Source organism: Anopheles arabiensis, chromosome 3, assembly GCF_016920715.1.
Source record: "Anopheles arabiensis isolate DONGOLA chromosome 3, AaraD3, whole genome shotgun sequence".
Classification (NCBI taxonomy): Eukaryota; Metazoa; Arthropoda; class Insecta; order Diptera; family Culicidae; genus Anopheles; species Anopheles arabiensis.
Window position 1 is genome coordinate 78,809,515 of NC_053518.1, and position 21,407 is coordinate 78,830,921.

Here is a 21,407-nt window from a genome sequence, read left to right on the forward strand (position 1 = left end):
CGCTGAATAAATTATTGTGACTTTTACCCTGACCACAAATTTACCGAACATCTTTTTTTGTTGTTTGCGCTTACGCTTTCTTTTAAATTTTCAAAAGCTGTTCGAGTGTTTAAGGGACTGTTGTATGAGGAGAAGTAGAGAGGAGAAGTAAACCGCGAGAGAGTAAAAATATATACGCGATAAGTTTATAATTGAGGTGAATGAAATGGAAAACTTTTAATTTTCTCTGTTTGCCGTTTGTCGGCGCTGCTTTTCCGCCTTGATGCTCGGTCTGCTTAATGGGGAAAGTTTTACACCACTGTTTTAATATTGTAACGCCGGCCCGCTCCTCCCGACGATGATTATGATGATGGCGGATTTTTCCATAAACCTATTCCTGATCGCGGCCATCCGCCAATAAGGGATGATAAGGAATGCTAAAAATAACATTACGATGTTACACAAAAAAAAAACGAAAGCAACCTTTTGAAATAGTTGAGAAAAGCTGCTAGAAATTTGCTGTGGCGATTTGTGATAATTATACAGCATTTGAAAGAGAAATAAGAGAAAGAGCAGCGGCAACAAATTTGTGGCAAAATTTTTTAAAGCGTGTACAATCTGGAACTATTTATCTCGCCTAGGTTATCGTTCTAGGAAACAGCTTCGTGGTATAAGCGAATACCCACAAGAGCTTCCCTGTTCGCAATAAATTTAAAATCGATTCTAACGGCTGGATGCAGTGGGACTAGACTTGGCACATTCATGCGCTAGAATCACGTGTAGGCATATTTTTTTTTATTCCGTCTTAGATAAAACACTTTCGACGTGACAAAGAGCACAATTTTATCTGGAGAGTGTGCCTGTTTGGCTGGAACAAAAAGGGTTGGACGCAAAAGATTTTGAAAAAATCATTCATTTTAGAGTATCTTTGCTTGCTTATCGTGTAGCATGTTTTTTCCACACTAAAATCCACAAAGAAAAAACTCCAAAGATACCATTAGACCTGACACATTGGCATTTTTTTCTCTAGAGGGACCAAACTGTCCAAACTGCTCCATGTTCGCTTAACTGCTCTATGATACTGCATGTGCTGTTTTCAGCTTGCTGAGTGTAGCAGGCGTATGTGCCTTGCCGCCTGTTATAGACGTCGAACGACGTACACAAGAGTTTTGTGATAGTGGCTGAGCAGGAGTAAAACATAAATGACAGTTTTGTTTGACATGGATAGGAGAAAAAACGGGACTAGCAAATGTCAAGCGAAACAAATAAACGGATGTGTGCAACAGAGTGCATGACACAGTACCGGTTCCAAGGTCGCTGGCATAATATGCTGGTGTTAAGAATGATAGGGAAAGAAAATATAAGCCCTTGTTGACGATTCGTTTTATGATGGGTGCAAGTTTTGCAAAAATGTCAGGCGTAAACATGTAAAAATATTGTGTTTACTTGCAATACAAAACACGTATTGAATACAAAATTCTGAACATATTTTTGTAGTTTATGCAATCAAAGATTATGCAAAATATGAGAGTAAAATACGTGTTTAGTATTATGCTTAAGTTACTATAAACACTATACTATTTTTTCTAGTGAATAGTATTGAGCGCCCAAAAGTATGTAAAATATTTGTTTTGATGCTATTGATATTTGTTTACCGCTTGCAAGGTTTAAAAGCGCATTTAAATTGACAATAAGATCAGTGTATGGTACAGCATACATTTAGGCGCTTAGCTTAACAATAGAACTTATGATTGATGGGTTTGATGAAAACCGACAGAATGGGATATGCTTTCCCATTCCTTAGGAAGTGTATTATTTCAAACAATAGAAGATACATGAATTAGATTATCAGATTTTAAAACGACAATAGGTTACATACATTTAGGCGCATTTATAAAAAACATCGACTAAAGGTTATCAAACTATAGAAGATAAATAAGTGAAAACATAATTTCTATCAAATACTTACACCAATGATTACATCGTGAGGATCACACGTTTCGAGTGCCCGTCGGAAGGTAACGCTAGTGTGCGTTAGGTTCTGGAATCCACTCTCGATGTGATAGTTTTGCGTATCGTCCTGTACCGGCATGTGATGATTGTCTTTCGAACCATGGCAATCCTGCAAAAGAAAAGAAAGAAATATTGGTTTACAACGGTGATATTTATGTTGGTTGGCTATGGATGGAGAAGAAAAAAAAAAGATAAAATTATACATTTTTATCCCTTGGAGGAGCAGAACACAGTATGGCCAAATTTATGAATCCCAATTAAGATCACTTTCTAAGCCATTTCGGTAAATTTTCCTTCCTTATTTAACCTTCGAACTTGGGAGCGCAACGCATCATAGCCTAATGTATACCACCTCTCCCCCGAGTAAAGTTTGTTTCAACCGGAAAGGCAAGGGTTCGAAAAACAAACAAAACCCTTCGGAAATGGTACATGTGCTTACATTAAAGCGCTGTGAGTCTTAGCGCTTGCCACTAAATGGATGACTGTAAAGGGAGGAGGGAGTTTCCTGCTCCGTCATAAAGCTCCCGGAAATATGAAGCATTTCCGGTTCCGGGTCATTGGAAGCGATTTGCTAACCGGATCCTTCCCCCTCACTGTCCTGGATCCTGTACCGTAATTAATTAGCAAACCAAATGAAGGCACTATACACCTCCCGAGAGACAGTCCGGAACTGGGCAGGTTTTCCTGTACCTGTAATTAGCTTCATATTTACTGTTCACCTCCAGCGACGGTGGTTGTGCGTGTGTACATTAGGTTTCGGTGAAATGGCGGTTTCGTGGAAAATCGAAGAAAAAGTGAAAAATCGACGAAGCTAAAGCTTCCTTTTAAAGAGCACACACTTCATGCTTTACTATCTCTCCTTTTTATCCTTGTTTTCTCTCTGCTCAGATATATTGACACCATTTTCTCAAGTTCAATGTCTAATTTCTGTAGCGTGCAAAACGAAGCTTGAAAAGTGTCCGGGCGCTTCTTTTCAGACGCGGGCAATCCACTTTCAAGGAAATCCTTTCCCCCATTGAACCGTGCGCGATCGTGCCCGAGAGCAGGATTTTCTATTTTTGCCCGATAGAGACGTAATGGTACAATTTTTCCGATCGATAGCAGCGCAGCAGTAGAAAGTTTTCCAATAATTTTAGCAGCGCGTCAGCACTGCTGAACACGGGGATGTGCTGGAATTTCCCTAACTGACTAGGAAAGCTTTAAAGTTTTCCTGTTTCTGGGAATTCATTCACCACATCCGAAACAAATAGCCGCCAGCGTGGGGAAGAAATTTTTATATGTTTTTTAAATTTGTTTCAAAAGTTTAACAACTTTTACTGTGGAAATTTCTGAAAGAAACCAGTAGTAAATTTAAATTTATTTATTAAACTTTGTTGTTTATACATAAAAAAAAACATTCTTGTGCTACGAGCATGAAAATTAAAATTATAAATTTGAATGTTTTTCGGTATGATGTCCATAAATACATTGCTTATTTTCTGACAACTTCCTACGCGTAGGCATTTTAGCTCTTCTCGCTTTCTTCTCACTCCACCCAGTTTGTAGCGTAAATATATATTTACGCTACTTTATGATGCACTTGTGAGGATATGAGATGTGGAAAACTTTGATCATTTTAGGCAACACCAAAACATAGGCCGAAACAGCGCACAGCACGTGGTCGGAAACCAAACTTTTAGCGTTTGGACACACGCGTTCCGCATTCCGTTTCAACAAGTGTGAAAAAACAAAATGTGCCAAGTCTTTGCTATCGGCAGCCGCACGATTCTTAGAATGACGCTTTTCTTGGCATTGTATTTTTGCTTTTCTTTCCAGTCAGCACGCTAAAACTTTCTCCGCCAAAGAAGCGGGACTTGAGGCGGAAAATAAATTTGTCTACCATAAAATATCGAGCAAAAAAAAATAAAAACTAACACAAAAAAGCAAGAAAGCAAGAACCAGCCCAGCCAAACGAGTCGCAAAACCGCAAGACCACTTCGCGTTCTGCGCTAGACAACTTCCTGGTTTCCTATTTTTACCGGTTTTGGTGGATTTTTCGGGTTTCTCGTCTACCTATGGAGTGTGCGACGACTACGACGGTAGCACATTTTCCTCCGTATGAAAACAGCAAATCGATGCGGTAAGGAGGAAGAGTTCCTTTTGTTTATTCGACTTTGCTGCTATTTTTAGACCTCTATCGCTATTTTATGATAAGCAAACTCACATGTAAACTAAACACTGCAGCAAAGCTTACAACAAAATTTGCCCGACTAAATCAACTATCTCACTCATAGTTAAACCAGCTGTCACATCCTTTTTAAAGCATCCGTAAAAGCGAGCAAACACAGATCGAGTGTGTTTTAGTTTTGCCTGATACGGTAGTGAACGTGGGGAAAACCTTTCCGCTGATCGTCAAATATTCATTGTTCTGCATTCCGCTGGCTGTCCTTTATCCGAAAGGTACTGCTATGCTAGGTTGAGAGCTTTTCTGGGTGTAATGGAAACTACTGTTTCAACTTTGACGCGTTTCTGTTTCTGGAATATTTCGATCGAGCAAAGTCGTCGGAATCGACAATGGTGATGGAGAATGTGCTATGTAGCACAAAAGTGGCGTATGTGCATTATTTAAATACATCAATTATAGATCGAGCTCGTAACGTGAATCAGGACGTTTTGCGGTACTTCCAAAGAATTTGAAAATATGTTCAATATTCGGAGAATTTTTAAAGCCCCAATTGGGCTAAAGTTTGCCCACTTTGCGTTAAATTTCACTACTTGTACTAAAACAAGTTTATTCGCTCTAAGTAAACATTACCTCGCCTAAAGGTATGCAAAATGAAAATGTAAAACAGTTGGAGCAGACATTTCTAATTAACAATTTAGTTGAATTTGTTTACTTGAACACGTTGAAGTGGATTAAAATAGCAATAAACAACCATTTTGAGCACTCGCGTCCTCAAATAGTGTCTACTATATAACTCCTGTGAGGGGTAAAAATCATAGTAAATCATTATTTTGTATACATTTAGGCGTATCAAAATGTTAACATTTTCCGCATAAATCAACGTGCAATTTAAAAAAAGCACAGTTACCATCCTAGAGAATTTTGCATTATGCAGTCCTTAAAACAGTATTGCAACAAATATTTGTACCGCGTATTTGTACATGCCTGCTCGATTCAATGAAATGGAGCGTAAAATATGAAGCAGCGGTACACATGAACACACACCCCGATGCTAACGTGCAAAATTGCCGAATTCAATTATAATTTAACAACATTCTGTACTTTGGTAGTTGATGCAGATTTTTGTTTTGTTTTAATTCTTCGCTTCCTGTTTCGCTGTTACTAATTTTAAACGGTTCGTTTCGGTAGCGAAAGGATTAAGGGCAATAATTGCGAAACTCAATCCACACATTTTGGGGTGCAATAATCTGCAATCGGGCAAATTGAATTCGATACCGGGGCGGCAGTTTGATGGGATCGGTTTTGTGAGGAAACATATAGTAACGTGGTAGTACTCAAGTGGGGTGTGCATTGAAATAAGCTTGCTGTAATATGGCCATTTGAAAATGTTAATTTGTTGTGTACATTTTCGGGGTAGACGGATAACACACAGTTCTTTATTGTGATTGTGAAACGCATACAGTAGAAGAGAGCAAAAAACACCAAAGCTCCAATTATCAGCTCGTGTTCTTATCGAGCAAAATGATTGTCTATCTTTACGACCGGACGAGATACACAACCAACCCGGATTGATTCATTTCATCTAACTTTTCTCCATTTGCCGGTCCGGATTTGGCGCTACATTTTCCATTTGCTCTTCTTGCTATTCGTGAAATATTATATCCACCAGCTCGACACAACTCTTTCTCGAACTCCTGATACACAACCACCGAAAAAAGGGATACCATTACCCGAAAACACTCGGCCCCGTTTCGCGCAGTGCTAGTAGTTTGAAAAACAAATTAAGCCAAAGCTGAAGCGAAAAGGAAGAACTCTGGCATATTCTACCAACAATCATCAATTTTGTGGCTGCGGTTTCCACTGCAATGCTCTCCCTCTCTCTTCCTTCGCATTTCCAATCAATCGCTCATCCTTTCTTTGGACTATTCTCAATCGAACTTGGTGTGTGTGTTTGGCGGATTGGCGGCGCTTTTGGCTGTTCGAGAACCCAAGGTCAGATGCTGCAGGGAGTGAGATACTGCTTTTACGAACATAAATAACTAAACTTACAGTTTACGGCAGAAGAGGAGGAAGCTTACACAGCGGGTGGTGTACGGAATTACGGTACTAAAAAGGGAAAACTACCCCGGAAGTGGGAAAGTTTCACTAATGGAGATATTTTCCCAAATCAGTGTGCCGGTGGGTTTACAGCACTTTTCACCAGATCTCCCATTAGGGCATCAATTTCACGACACTTTAGGATGCTGTATCTAGCGAATGGGTTTAAAGTTCGGTTCCTTTTCCATTCCTTTCGTGTCGCTTTATGCCCCGATACTTGAGAGGGTGGTTTTTCTACGGTGCGGTACTAAACCCGACGCCACTGCACCCATCACTAGTGGAATATGCTTTAAAATCATACAGCTTATGGGTAGGTGGTAGCGCCCAGAAAGAAAGTTTGCAAAAGTTAATTTTGATCCTGTGCTCCCCCGAGCGCCCGAGCTTGCTAATGGTTGGAGAGTGCAAAAGTCGGTGAAATTTATTGAATCATAATCATAAGCACGACATAATTGATTGTCGGTCCTCAGTTCATCATCCCACTTTGGAGGAGGTGCAGAAAGTTCGCTTGAAAACGTCAGTTAATATAAATGGCTGAGGTCATGGTTGGAATGTTTTGCATGCTAGGTTAGTAACACTTCAACTTAAATAGCATTTTTATTGTTATTTTACACTCATTCTCCTTTTTGTTTAATGAATGTTGCAAAGTTTTCTGCAAAAAGAGCAAACAACTACGCATCACGATATAGTTTTAAAATATTCATCATCCCTTTCCTTAATTTCGTGTGTTCCTTCCTATCCTATCACCTTATTTACGATGCATTAGCAAGCCAACGAAACCGGTTAGGAATTACACCCGACCCAAGCCACACCACTCGAACGATGATCCGTTCAAACACGCACCATAAAAGCACAGCACCGGAGCGCAGCAACCAACATCATCCGTTTCATTCGTTTGGCACTAATATACTTGGGCTAATCTGTTCGGATCTTCGTGGTAGTGAAGAGTGAGCAATTAAAAGTTTGCCTAACCATGTGGACGAATAGCAGGAGGAAGTTTACGGATGAAGCGAAACACGCAATGAAAGGAGCTGGACATGAAAGAACTATTGATCGGGTCTGGTGAATGCTGCTTGGCGTTGCAGCACACACGGGAAGGAACAAGTTTTGCACCTGCAGTTGGCGATGGATGCACTTTTTGGGGAGATTTTCATTCATCGTTCTGGTCTGATGGTTCGGCCGAGGTTGGATATAAGCTATTGTAGCACGATGGCCAGTTATGGAGTTAAATTAAATGGTTTTTAATAGAGAGTTCTTAATTCACTCAAAAACTTTCATACCGATATAAGAACAAATATTAAAAAGTCAGTGTAAAGAATTGTTTAAACATATGCTCTTGTAAATATAATTTTGTTAAGCGGGTTGCATACTTTAGAGCGTATATCACACACTTAAATAAATTGTAAAAAAGATAAATACGTAGAAACATACCACAGAAGCTTTTTGAATGTATTTTTAGCAAAATACTAATAAAACAGCCCTCATTCTATACGGCATACAACACCAAAATGATAATGCGATTGTTTGACCCACCTCCTTGCTCGTTGTACATTTCATATAGCTATTTTTTCTTACGACGAGTTAGCTACGAGAGCACGTCAGAGAACAAATTAAAATAAAATACATTCATTTATCCGTAGTGCGCGCCGGAGTAAGCTCCGCGGTAATTGATGACAACAGAGCAGCAGCAACCAGGCACGCTCGAGGCGAGCGAATGTCTTATACCAAATGTGCAGAAGCAGCTCGCCAAAATTGCATGCCTTAAATGCGTCCTCGAAAATATTGCCCTGCGGCCAAAAAAAAAAAAAAAGGCAAGAAACCAGCATCGTGGGCCAAGAGCAATTTTGTACAAAAGCTGCCCGGAAAGATGATTGCTGATTGCTTGATTGTTGTTCTTTCGGTCCGAATTTCGGTGGCCCAACGGTTCGCGTGTAAGCGGGAGATGACGAATCAGACGGGAAGAGCATCGAAAGAAGAGCTTCAAAAAACGAAGTCAAGCAATCAGGCAGCAGGAAAATGTGCAACTTGCGTGCACCTAAACGCATCGTTCTTCGTCGTTTCGCTGAAGGTAGCCACCTTCAGGTGGCACCGGCAGCGCCATAGAACGTGTCCGAAGCGAATGAATGGATGGGCAAAGATTGTAATAAGTTTTTGAAATCTTCAACGAAATCAGCAATTTTCTTGCACCTTCCAATTTGAGCAGGAGATGATGCTGGTTGCAGTTTTCTACCTACGCCACCAGAGCAAACTGTAGCGGAAGTTTGTAGAAGATTTTGAAAACATTAAATGCGAACGCTGCAGCAAGGTTAGCTTTTTCATGCATTACACCAAAAAAAACGTACTGCAATATAACATCCTTAAAACTGTGCTAAAATACTATGCGCCTAAAGGTATGCTCTTTAAGTATAAAATTGTAAAAGCGCGTTTATAAACCATTAAACTCACTTTTCAGATAAACAAGGAAATCTTGCCGTTCTTAAACCATACCAGAGGCTATAGCGTTTGAGTTACAATTTTCCTCACGAGTGAATAAAGCCCCGCCGTTTGATCAACCAAATGTAACGATGTTGTGATGAAGCATAAAATTCAACTTCAAACTCTTCCGTAACTGGTTTCTGGTCTACCGATACAATGAAAACCAAAGTTTCCAGTTCACCATCAGTGAGCATCATCCAGGGGGCTTCTTATCAGCAGCGACCGAGAGAGCGAGGAAAGTATGAAGTCTGCAGTATGATAAAATCAACAGCAGAACCGCTCTCCGCTAGCCTCGCGAATGATAAATGTTTGCTTATTTTTAACAGTGCCGTGCTATTGCTTTTCAACTAGTTTTCCTCTTCCTTTGCTGTGCGTTGTAATGTTTGTGATTGCTTTGAAAAGAAAAAAAATGCACACAATTTCTCTGTAGTTTCTTGCATTTTGTTTTGCCTCTACCACAACCCATAAATTAAATCTCAGTCTCAATCGTTTCCGGTTTCCCCGCAGGAAAAATGAGCATCCCTAGGGAAGCACACCGACCGCCGACCGGCCAGCGTAGAAACATTGTGCCACACTTCCAACCAAAGGAAAGTTGCCTGGTTTCTTTGCCGTTGGCTGAATGGCTGATGGCAAAAAGGCATATTTACATTATCATTATCATACTTTTGCAGTCGGGAAAGATATTTGGAGCGTTTGGTTGTTGGACTTTTATTTCCCTTTTTCTTTCTATCGTCACACTTACTGACGATGAAGTTCAAGGAACGAACGCGGGCCAGCTGGACGGAGGCAAGGCTTACGAGGATTGTGGTTGGGATATTTGGTATTTGAAAAACGAGAAGAAATAATAGGATGATAAATGGTGAAAGCAGCGAGTGGGAGCGGGAAGGGAGCCTTCGAGTTTTATTTCATTTTGCAGTGATCCATCGTTGCTGTGGCATCGCGTGGAAGGATATCTTCGCCACTGACCCGGAAATGATGAAAGAGGGAAAAAGGAGAGACTGTGTTTCCCTTACAATCGCAAAAGAATTATGTTCCGTGTTTTTAAAGCGCTGCTGACACAAAACAGGAGCTGTGCTTCAACAATCAATCTTCAGAACCTTAATTACATTGAAATGGACAGTTGATTGGGCCAATAATTATAATTAGGAGTGCACGGACCCAAAAAAAAAGCTTCGCCAATTCAACTGATTATCTATTAATTTTTCATGAACAGTTTTGTGCACATCTTTATCGTAAACCCTTTTTTGCTTACCTTGCCCTAAAGTCTAAACAAGGGACGGTCGATTTCCCCCCCCCCCCCCCCTAACCCGATCAATATCGATTTTTAAACGTAACGTTCGTCCCCACTGTTTTCCAAATGAATTTTACACCACACTCCGGGGACGGCCGAGAGGATGATGCTTGCCGTCTGTTGGCTGAGGATGCGCTGACGCTGCCCAATCCGCCGACCGTTTCATTGCGTTGAGAAACCTTGTCAGGCCCAAAAAATACCATATCCACTGGGATTACTATCGGATTACCATCCCCAAAATGGTGGAAAAAGGGCATCGACAAATTTTGTGCGGCGTACAAAACAATGTGGAAACAACTAACACCCAGATGCACAGGAAAAAAACGGATCGTTGAAACATAACGAAAACGAACCGACATTGATTGGTAATTGAAACCCGGACCCGGTGGTGAGGGACCTGAAAGCACACGCAAGGATCGGAAACGATGCTGTAAAACTATTATTTCTGCCATTGGTTAGAAGTTGGCATTGGGTCGGGCGTGGTAGTGGTGTGTGGACGGTATCGTAACAGAAATTGAAATTATAGTAAATTGCCATTTTATGAGGCTTTGATTTCGGTGAATGGTTTTACGATTTGGTTTTTTATTGGATAATAGAGCAATAGAAATGCTAGAAAACAAAAACAACGGCGACAGATGTTTTTAGTACATTTGGTGCGCCTAAATGTATGCATTAGTCGAGACAAAATAGGCAAACGGTGTTAAATTATACCACTAAAAACCACAATTTTTAGATTTATTCTAAAACATTTCTACTTTTGCAATTTTGAAAATAATGTATTGGTTGTTTTCCAATTACTTAGCAAGGGTAGTGAATTATGCATCAATGTTTCTAAGTAGCTTATGAGGCCAATAATGGGCAACATGTTTAGCGTAAGTAGTTTTAACAGCGGTCCATTTTAAATGCCCGATCAATCCAATTAAAATAAAATCCTATTAATGTCAAACACAAATCAATGCCGGCAAGCAAAGAACGCACTGACTTTATTAGAAACTCCATTAGTCCATTACATTTACAAATTGATCTACCTCAAGCACTCAGGGGTAGTAGCCCATGAGCAAGTACAAAAACGTTATAAAGCAGGACTGCTAACCAGGAGAAGCACAGGACTCCCCCGGGAAGCCGTTAATTGCACACAACAGAACCGAAGAAACCTCCCGACACACTGCTGTATCGCCGTGTGCTAAAACGCATGCTCCAGCTCCCAGCAGTTGCTCCCAGTTGCGAAAAGGTTATTTTAAAAATCCATCCCAGGCTGCTCCGCCCAGTCTTCCTGTGACTATTAGCTGGGAGACTTCATTTTCACCAAACTTTATGCTCCACTCCGCGCCACTTTATGGCGCATATGTTTCCGGTTTTACTCCAGTTTTAGTCCAGTGCGCTTCATCCATCCATCGTCTTTCATGTGCGGGGTAGAAGGTTTACGACGCTTTTTCGAAAACATATCGCGCGGTTGATGAATTGGCGAATGACGCACGGTGCAGAAAAAGGGGAGCCAGCTTCCACTCAAAATGCGCCCCTTATGCCCGTACACACATATCTCATTTATTTGTGACCGTGTAGTATTTTTATTCTCCCTTTCCGCTGTTTCCTTGATTTAGCTTCTACACTCGACGGGAAGCTGACTCGTTTTTTTCCCTGCACAGGGGAAGCGGTAGCTGGATATAAAATAACTGGCAGAACAGAGCTGCTTCTCTGCTGAGCCCTTGCTGGAACTGGCAGGTTATTATTTTTCGCTTTTCTTGCTTCAAGAACCCTTTTGGAAAGGATGGTGCAGGCACGGATGTGCACGTGAGCTTAAATGCCGCGGAAGCGCGCACAAGAGGCGCAAAGTAGCACATGCGAGCGTGAGAGAGCGTATGTGCTATTTGGCAATTGTTTCTGCTCAAGATCAATCAAATGCCCCCAATTGCAAATAAATGCCATGTACAGCGAAATGTGCGCTCGTTGACTGAGGAAATGAAAGGCTGACGTAATGAGAAACGAGAATGCGAGATGAAAATAATTATTTGCTTTAAATAGTATTTCTTTAGCAAAACAAAAAAAAAACAAAACTTTCTTCTGAACCTTCAAACTAGTGATGGAAAAAAAGAAGTTTTTGTCGGAATTGAATCGATTCCGGAATCTGCTCCGGAGTCAACTCCGGAATTTGCTCCGGTGTCAACTCCGGAATCGGTTCCGGAGTCAACTTCGAAATCGGCTCCGGATTCGGCTCCGCAATCGACTCCGGAATCTACTCCGGAATCGGTTCCGGAATCGATTCCGGAATCGGAATCGGCTCCGGAATTGATTCCAAACACGAAAGGTCGGAATCGGAGTTCTCACCACTAATTCAGAAACATGCTGCCATCTGTCGGAAAACTACGAAATCATTGTCTTGCTGTTGATTGCCTTTTATTTCTCTGAGATTTTTTATTGTTGTTTCAAAACTTTCACATGAAACGTTTTTGTTTAACTGTTAAATTGAAAATGCTACTACAATTAAAAGCTAACTTCTCAGAACCGTTACATACAACGCATTGATCGTGGCAGAACAGTGCCAACAGCAAGTTCAAAGGTTGTACATCTGCATTTATTTTTAGTAAAATAATTGAGCACACTCGTGAGCGTGGTATACGTGGAAAACATGAAACGCGTCGGATGATGCGAAAGACTTATTATTGGAATTTATCAAAAACAAGCACACGCAGCCACTCCGTTTGAAGAGTGTACACAAATCCAGGAAAAGGAACAGATTATGCTACGCGAATACAACAGCTCGTAACGAACTGCAGAAAAGCATTTCTTTGTTTTTAAAACCAAACATAAACATCCTTGTAGGGAGTGAGTATGTCCAGAGATGCGCTTTTTAATTATATTTCCCAAGTCCCATGCTATCCATCACAATACCTTAACACGTCCCGGATAGACAACAAGAGACGCAAGTTCATTGATCATCGTCTTCTTCAGAGGCAAATTTTGGACATTAATCTTTTTTCCCGTGTCCGCATCCTTTGACCGGGTTGCGTTTGTTGTGGCAGGGCCGTGTGGTATGTCCGTGAGTTCATACGACCATTTCAGGCCTCTCTCTCTCCCATTTGCTGGACCTGCCGCTGGACCGATAATGGAAAAGAAAACATTTGCCCCTGCAAACCTTTCCCTCCCCCCCGTCAAAACCTGTCAATTTTCTACCTCGGTATCATCGATCAAACTTTCTGATAACGGTTCATTCGTGAAACTTCCCTCCAAACAGATGTAACGCTCTACTCGGGGTTACATGCTCGATTTCGGGTTTTTTTCTCTTCTTCGCCCAGCCCCACTCGAAAAGAGGATGCTCGAAATTATTAAACGCTCCCGTTTTAGTCCTCGGGGTGAAAGTTAGTGGTCCTTGCTGCTGCTCGAGCACCCCGGGCCCGGACCGGCTCTCGTTTCAATAACAGGTTCATCCAGGCATCCCTTTCTGTTTATATTATCATTTTCATTCCATGCCCGTGCATATAAAACATTCCAAAAGTGTAGCTTTTACATCGGCAGAACACTTGCGAAAAGGGACTGTAAGGTATCATGCAGTAAAACAAAAGCCACACACAAAAAAATATGTAAGGACTCTCCTGTCTCCTCAAGGGAAGCGCGTTGCAGTGCAAAATTCATATTAACCGTTACTTGAAGCAAAAGCACCCTGGCGATGCTCGGGCCGGTTGCTTTCGGGTGGTTTAATATATTAATTAAAGCATACCGATGTGCACCGTGGGGAGTACCTTCAATCGCCATTCCTTGCCATTCCTTGCCATGGGTGTACCCAAGGCGGTGGGTTTTCGACAATGACCGGTTCATGGTTGGCAAGGTTTGACCTAAAAGCCATAAATGGACACCAAGGAGTCAGGTGAAAAACAGAACAGCGAGAGGGAAAGAAAAAAAACCGGGTCCCAAATTCCAGCGGTATTCTGAAAGCCATAGGACGAGTTGATGCTCGAGTGCTTAACGATCATTGCCTTGACGGTGATGCACAGAGCAGGATATAATTATGGCACGATAAGAGAGTTCTTTGGCAGCAATAACGAACTGAACATAGTGGAAGCAGAGTGCGTGTGTAGTTTGGGGGATGTGAATTTATTATGCGAAACGTCCACAATTTTTTAATGATGAGTTGCATATGCATGAAGAATATTTAATAGACACTTATATATTTTTTGTAAAGCAATTGTCTAGCAAACCCATTCTTTCAGGATAAAAAAGCAAATGTATTGAATTTGACTTTAATTTTACTGCAGTAATTTAATAACGGAGATCTGTCGATAAAATGACCATGCCAAAGGGGAAGATACCGTTCCGAAACCATACAGTTATGATTCTGGGAATATCTAGTAAATTGCCATTACAGTAAAGATAGCCCAGACAGCTTCAAAGCTTTCCATCTAAATATAAGCCAACATATAACAGTTTCGTTAAATATAACGTTAGATATTAGATACATTGTTGAAAAAATTTGCCAACAGATAACAGTTTCGTATAAAATATAACTGTTTTCGGCTACAAGCGTCACATTGGTCAAGACTAGGACGAGTAATAAATGACAAAGTGTGTAAAAATCAAAACCCAAATGCTTCAACAAAAGAGTAAACCAGTAATAATGTATATTCGTATTGATATTAAACACATAATTAACAAATGAATTATTAGGTAGATATATCATGTTTACTTAAAGCCCAGAGCTGAGTCAATGGGTAATGTTTGTATAGACAGAAATATACTATGCTGTCCAAAAAATCAATGAATAAGATCCGTAGATTGTGGATTATGGTATAATTTCTAAATTATTGCATCTTCTCTATGACAGTATAATTAATTGATCTGAGTACATGAGAATATGGCAACTTTCTAAAAACATAAGAAGAAACTTCCTAGCAAAGTTTTCAGAACCATACTCGTACCGATAGCACATCGTTTATACCAGAGATTATACCAGTGCATTCGAAAATGATACGACATGAAACTTACTTCCAAGTATACAAACAACCCTTTTCTACAGTCAGCTAAAGCTCCAGTTCCTAGAAATTCCCCCCAAACCTTAGCCCATAAATCAATGATAGCTAGAACGCATGTCATGTAACAAAAGGATCACTTACAACCCCACTCGCTTACTTGCGGTCACACATGTCAGGGAATTAAAATGAAGAAAAGCCGCGAATTATCTTCGAACAAGTTGTTATCAAACATCCGCTAGATAATTGCCGACTGGGAGGGGGAAAGTATTGAATCCCTGAAAGATTCTGATTTTCACAAAGCAAACACCTACATCATTCTTAGCAAGAAACCCCGTACCATCTTTATTCACTATGCTCCACACCTGGGCTTGCTTTCGGATCGATAGTTTAAGCAACAGCAAACACACAGGACACAGGACAAACGCCGGTTGGTTCCCTATCGATATACACGTCAACCACGTGGGGAGTAGTAAACGGGAAACAGGTTTGAAATTGAGTTTGACAATCCTCGTGGGAAGTGGTGGAACCTAGGAGAAGGAAAATATTCGCACAGCCAGCATTGGAAAAGGGAAATAGCAAATCAATGCAATCGGCAACCGGGTAATCAAATTGCACTGCCCGTGACACTGACATGCAGTGAAAGCAACCATTTAAAGTGCTCCAATGAGAGGTATGTGTGTGTGTGCTTTCCAGGGAGGCGGAAAACTGGTGTGGAAAACAACAACCGCTGATTGATCCCAACCTGAGTGTAATCGAATGATCTTTTCCGGATTGGCTCTACACGATCCTGATTAGGTTAGAGAGGTGGTTGAAAGCTTGTTTTGTCGAAATGTCGGAATTCTGAAACTAAAACTGCTGCTGCGACCGGAAGTACCGGTGGTGTAGCATTGTGGTCATGCTTGGGCAATGACAGCAATGAATTTATTTTACAGCAATGAATTTATTTATTTCAGTCATTTATTGTCAGTTTGCAATAGAATCTATTACAACAAAGCTTTGCAATTCTGAGTCTACATTAATCCATATTTCCGCTTAAGTTCTGATCCTCTCTTTTCGTGTGCTTTGTGAAAACGATGTGGCAAATGTCATCAAACAAACTCATACACACATTGCGATGGACATTCTTCGCAGACAATAAGTTTACATCTTTTTCCCCGTTGCTGACGTACTTCACCGCTACTGCGAATCAAATGTAATTTTTAGATTTTACGTCTCAATCCCAACACTTCTGCGAATCACGTAAATTACCTCATCCAGGATTCAGGGGCTTCCCCAGCCTTGCTCGCTCGCGACATGTGGCACACAAAACTGAAGCCATTCTATGTCTTTATTTTTTCTCGGAACGGATACAAATCAAAACGCTTTGCCGCTGTACATCGTCATCGCTGTTGCTGCTGCTGCCCAAAAGTGATGATTCACTTCCGGGAGAAACGGAACCATCTATTTTGCGAACCTTGAGAAGACAAAGACTGTTGAAGTGCGTAAAAAAAACACACACACACACTCGTCGTTAACATACAGTGGGTGACATCTAGCACTGCCAGCTTGTCAGAGGGATGCTTGGAGTGCCTGACACTGGGGCTGGCCGAATGTAGTGGATTTTTATCGGATACGTGACATTCGCACGGTCGTCGTTGGTGGCGTTATGACGCAAAACGGCGCACACGGATTGGAATTGTTTTTCGCGCGAACGAATCCTTGCGCTCTTTGCCGAGTGGGCTAAAATCACGGTACGGAAATGAATTCAATCATCGGGATTTTGTCGGAAGGAAGTTAACACGTGAGTGAGGATATATTTTGCACAACCCATCCAGCTCGGACATGACAATTCCCGAGTCACTTGTTGGGCTGTGAGTGTTGTGTTAGTATCGGGATTTTGTTTTGTGTTAGTCTGAAAAGGCAAACCGGAACATTTCCATTGGTCCACCACAGAATAGCTGAAACCGCACAAGTTAGGCTGAGCTATTTTTAAATGATCTTCTGCATTTTCTGTATACCACAAACTAATAGTGATTTCTGGAAAGCTCCAAGAACCGTTTCGAATGAATTTAAACGAAGCGCATCCCATTCACGAAAGAAGCCTTATTTTGAGGTTAAGCATAAACTACCAGCAGTCGCCTTAGCTATGTCGATGTACACACATTCATTACAGCAACGTTTGGCTCTCACATGTGGTCCTCCAACAGACTGCCAGACCGTGAACTTCCCCCCCAAACGCTCAGCTGCAACTTCCGCTACGGCCAAAAGCAACTGTCTCCGGTCCCAGACTCCTCCTGCTATCCGCAGTGTGCAACCCGGGGAGGCATGCAACCGCAAAACCTTCGCAACGCAATGTGAAAGAACATTATTTTACCTCTGAGAGTGGGCCGGGAGGGTAGATGTTTAAAAATCCTCTTGAGTAGCTTCCCATCTCTTGTGTGTCCCACCCACGTTGCCAGCCTCTCTTACCGTCGCCATCCACAGCATGGTCCCGCGGTCGTTATGGTGCGCCTGGGGGAGACACTGCATGAAAGTGCCCGCGCCTCCAAGCGTACTTCCGGTTAGTGCTGAATGGTGCTTTTGTTTGCAAAATCGTTTGCACCGTTTTCCCACTGTATGCGAGATAAAAAAAAAAACAACTTTTTGCAGAAGCGAGAACGACAGTAAAACAAAACGTAAACCACACGGTTGTGGAGTAGGGGCACCCACCCGGTTGTGATAGTTGAGTGTTATTTGCGGAGTGCCATCATTATGGAACCGTCACGTACGGTGGCTTATTACAATGGAGAGCTGCGGCGACGACTGTAGCAGCACAAGTAGTGTTCGCACCATAGGGTAAAGATTTGATGCAAAATGCTAAAATTTACACCGTGAAACTCGAACTCAGATATCCGACGAAAACCCCCTTTGCTTATCAATTTGAGTTAAGGCAGGCCAGCACAGTACAGTCCAGTATGTACAGGAGGACATCTATGGCCGTGAACAATCAATGCGAACGCTTTCATTTGTGCCGCTTCTTCTCTGGCTTCACATGCACGTCCATGGACGCGTCCTCTTTCATTAAAGTCTCTGGATTAGAGTGTTCCCACGCCCGGGTCGGTGGTGTTAAGAGTTGCGATACCGATGCTTCGGTTCCTGTTTAATGACACATTTTTGTTGCTTCGTTTACGGTCGACAGACGCATTAAAGAGAGCGCACCCACGCCCGATAAAACCGTTTTGAACGAGTGGAACGGTGGCTTCCAAGGGGGTTGTTGGTACGCCGCCTCCATTTCCAGGCTGATGTCCCTCTCAATTAAACCGCAATCACAATAAAACATTCGCCAATTGCTTCGATTTCCTGCGAATGTTGTCGTAACCGCCACGGGACAACGGGACGATCAACGATGGTGTGGCCGGGTATTACTTCCCGTAAACAGCTCGTTTTGCTGACACCGAAATTGTTTCGATTTTCGATCAAATTTGGTTCACCCAAGCGGTACCCCCGATGGTGGTTAAAAACACGACAATCACCTGCGGCAAATTTTGGGCAATCTGAAGGTGACAAATATTGAGTGCGGTTGGAAACATTTCAAAGGAAGCAGAAATGGTTGTGCCAACCATTGAGAGCGCTCAGGGGCTATCCATAAATTGTGCACCGCTTGCAGTGGGAGGTTTTGAGCCTGTTACGTGGTTTACAGAATGGGGTTTATTTTAGCGTTACGTTGAACAACCCTAGACCGAGGCCAGACACACCGAAAACCTTGTCAATGTGAACAAAAATAAACTGCAAACTATTGATCACAATTTTGAAAATTTCACTAAAATTTAAGTTAAATAGTTGGTTTGCGATGTAGAACTAAAGTTAGTTATCGTGTGGATTTCGCTGCGCCAATGGATTGAATAAAATTGGTCGACGGTAAAAAATAAGCGTTACGAAGCGTTACATTTAATCTTTAAAATGTGTAAATGGTTTTTATTTTTATGTGTCAGGACCCTATAGTATGAAGCCAAGTGCCATTTGTCTAAATTTTTAGCCATGCCATGCTCTAATGGTACTTTAATATAATAAACCGTGTAGAAAGCGTCAAAATTTCGTCTGTGCGTGCGAATGACCTTCTTCTGTTGGATGATGATGGCGTTCAATTCGTTTTAGATTCATTTGCTTTATATGACGCCAAATTTTGGCGAAAAAGAAGGTACATTTTATACGAACAGTAATAAGAATTGGAAACGTTATTTCCCAAAGGTTAGAGAAGAAAGCAACGAAATAGCCACATCACAGTCGATTTTAAAGGGCTTGTTATAAAAACCCCTAAAAGTGGTGCAGTTTAAGGGTAGATAAAGGTGACAGTTTAAGGGAAATAGCTCAAAACCTCGATTTTAGAACTTAAAATTGTCAATTGGGAAGGAAGGTGAAATTTCTCATTTTTTGCGTTACGTGATTTATGGATAGCCTTTTAAAATCAAAGAACCAAGTGACCAATGCGAAAAAGGTGCTAAATAATTCAAAGTAATCAATTGCCTACCATTTGCAACACATTTACAACAGAAGATACTTCAAAAACCAATACATTATCCAAGTTATTGATTTACAGTAAAACATTACAATAATCTCTTAATTAGTTACTCGTTCTGTGAAAAACTTTAAACATTTGCAGCATACCGGCCCGGTACCTATTCCGACCAGTTGTCGGGTGATTTATAGCAGATGCTTCATACCGGGTGCCATGCCCTTGAAGATGGAGGGGACAATTTATTATCCTGTCACTGTTGCTCCGCGACATCGGTGCTCCCCTGTGTTTGGGGCAGGTCGAAGTCTGATTTGGTAGTTGTTGGTATGAAAAGAAGAATCACGACATCTGTAGCTTTTCAATAGCTTCATGTGAAGGCGTGTGTGTGTGTGTGTGCTCTATTTTCCATCATCGCCAACTTCCACCATCTTCTGCTTTGCCGTCCGTCTAATGATCGGAGAGGAAATTTCCTGCCAAAGGTGTTCCCCCGTGGCCGGAAGTGTATCATCATGTTTCGTAGGATGGGGTATTTCGGGTCGTAGTTCTACATGTGTTACATGACGTGAAGGTTGCAAAGATGGAAAAGCCTTAGGAGTGTACAGGCCGGCTGGAGCAAATTGTTTCCGGTGCAAAAGTTTACGTGACAGGAAGGATATCGATTGTTTGGCAAAGAATTAGTGCGTTGTAAAGCGTGCCTTCGAGCAAGCGACCCACTGGCGTTGTGATGGAGCGAGAAACAACGGGCATTGCAGACCAGGAGGTAATTTGCAACCTTGAACCAGGTTTCGCTTATTTATCGCTTCGATAATCACATCCCAAGATGGTACCACCACCCTCGATGCTGGACACACAGCGCCATCTGGCGGAGATGCCACAGACGTCTAGACGTCTTCCAGTTACTTTTGCTCAAGGAGTTGTGTACACTTCAATTAACATCAGGGTGGTCGAATTGCTGATGCTTCATCCGTGCTCTTCTGAAGCTACAATCAAGTTTTTCAAACAAATTAAGGGAGATGAAGCATCGTGTCGATGATTGTTAGGTTCATTTTACACCTTTAGTGACTGTATTACCTGCCAACGGATATCAAAGTTGAATAAGCCTAGCCCATCGTTTGTACAAATGAGTTTCACATTTACCATTGGATACGCAGTTTAAAGTTTACCTGTTACCGATCTAACGCGTACCGCCACTGCATACAAACGACCCAGCAAGTATGCAAGACTACTCGTTGTGCATTCTGGTCGCATCGCGTTCTACCGTTTGTTCGCTCATTAGCAAACACGCTGCATGGTTGGATTGCTGCTAACCTTTGACATTGAGCGCTTACCCTTTCTTCGGTTCAGCAACAACGTCAATGCACTTAGAATCTCACGAGCCCCGAGAACCGACGGGTAATTGTCTCACGAACGGGTGCTAATGAGAGACAGTTACCACCACCACCTTTCCAAGTGTCGCAAAGCGCATTTCCACACTTGTTTCACCCGGTTTTGTGGCCCGGAATACGGGCCCACGCTTTGCTCATTTTACGGCCTGCGAAATGTTTCGTCTGTGATTTGCTCCATCTCTGTAAAGTAGAGGAACTAAATGTAATGACGCAGCTTTGCTAAAGCGCTTTTTGGAGACAATCCCCTCCCTGCCACTGTTCAGAGATGTGTGCGGCCGCGGCAGCTCCTTTTTCACTGCCCGCCATAGACAGGCGAGCGAATGCTCCTACGGTATTGGCCAGGTGCCACCATGTTGCCCGACTGCCGAGCACACTTGCTCACCACGCCGGTTCGGTCGTCCGGGACTCGTTAATTTTAATTTCTTTCAGCACCTTTTCCCCACGACCATCGGTCGAGCGCTACACGTTCATGTTGATTAAATGCCATAGCTCGGGCCAACAAATGGAATAGGAAGGCAGGGAGGTTTTAGTGTGAAGTTGCGTGCACAGAATATCAATGAAGTGGTGGCAT

General features: G+C 42.0%; 1 protein-coding gene across 3 annotated transcripts in view; it reads right to left on the minus strand.

The window, feature by feature from the left end:
• Positions 1–21,407, minus strand: part of LOC120903576 (MOXD1 homolog 1) — a 53,041-nt gene that overhangs the window by 7,211 nt on the left and 24,423 nt on the right. For all 3 annotated transcript variants that reach the window (XM_040313096.1, XM_040313095.1, XM_040313094.1), the window contains exon 3: positions 1,949–2,101. In XM_040313096.1, coding sequence (XP_040169030.1) covers positions 1,949–2,101 — 153 coding nt within the window. The remainder of the gene's footprint in view (positions 1–1,948; positions 2,102–21,407) is intronic.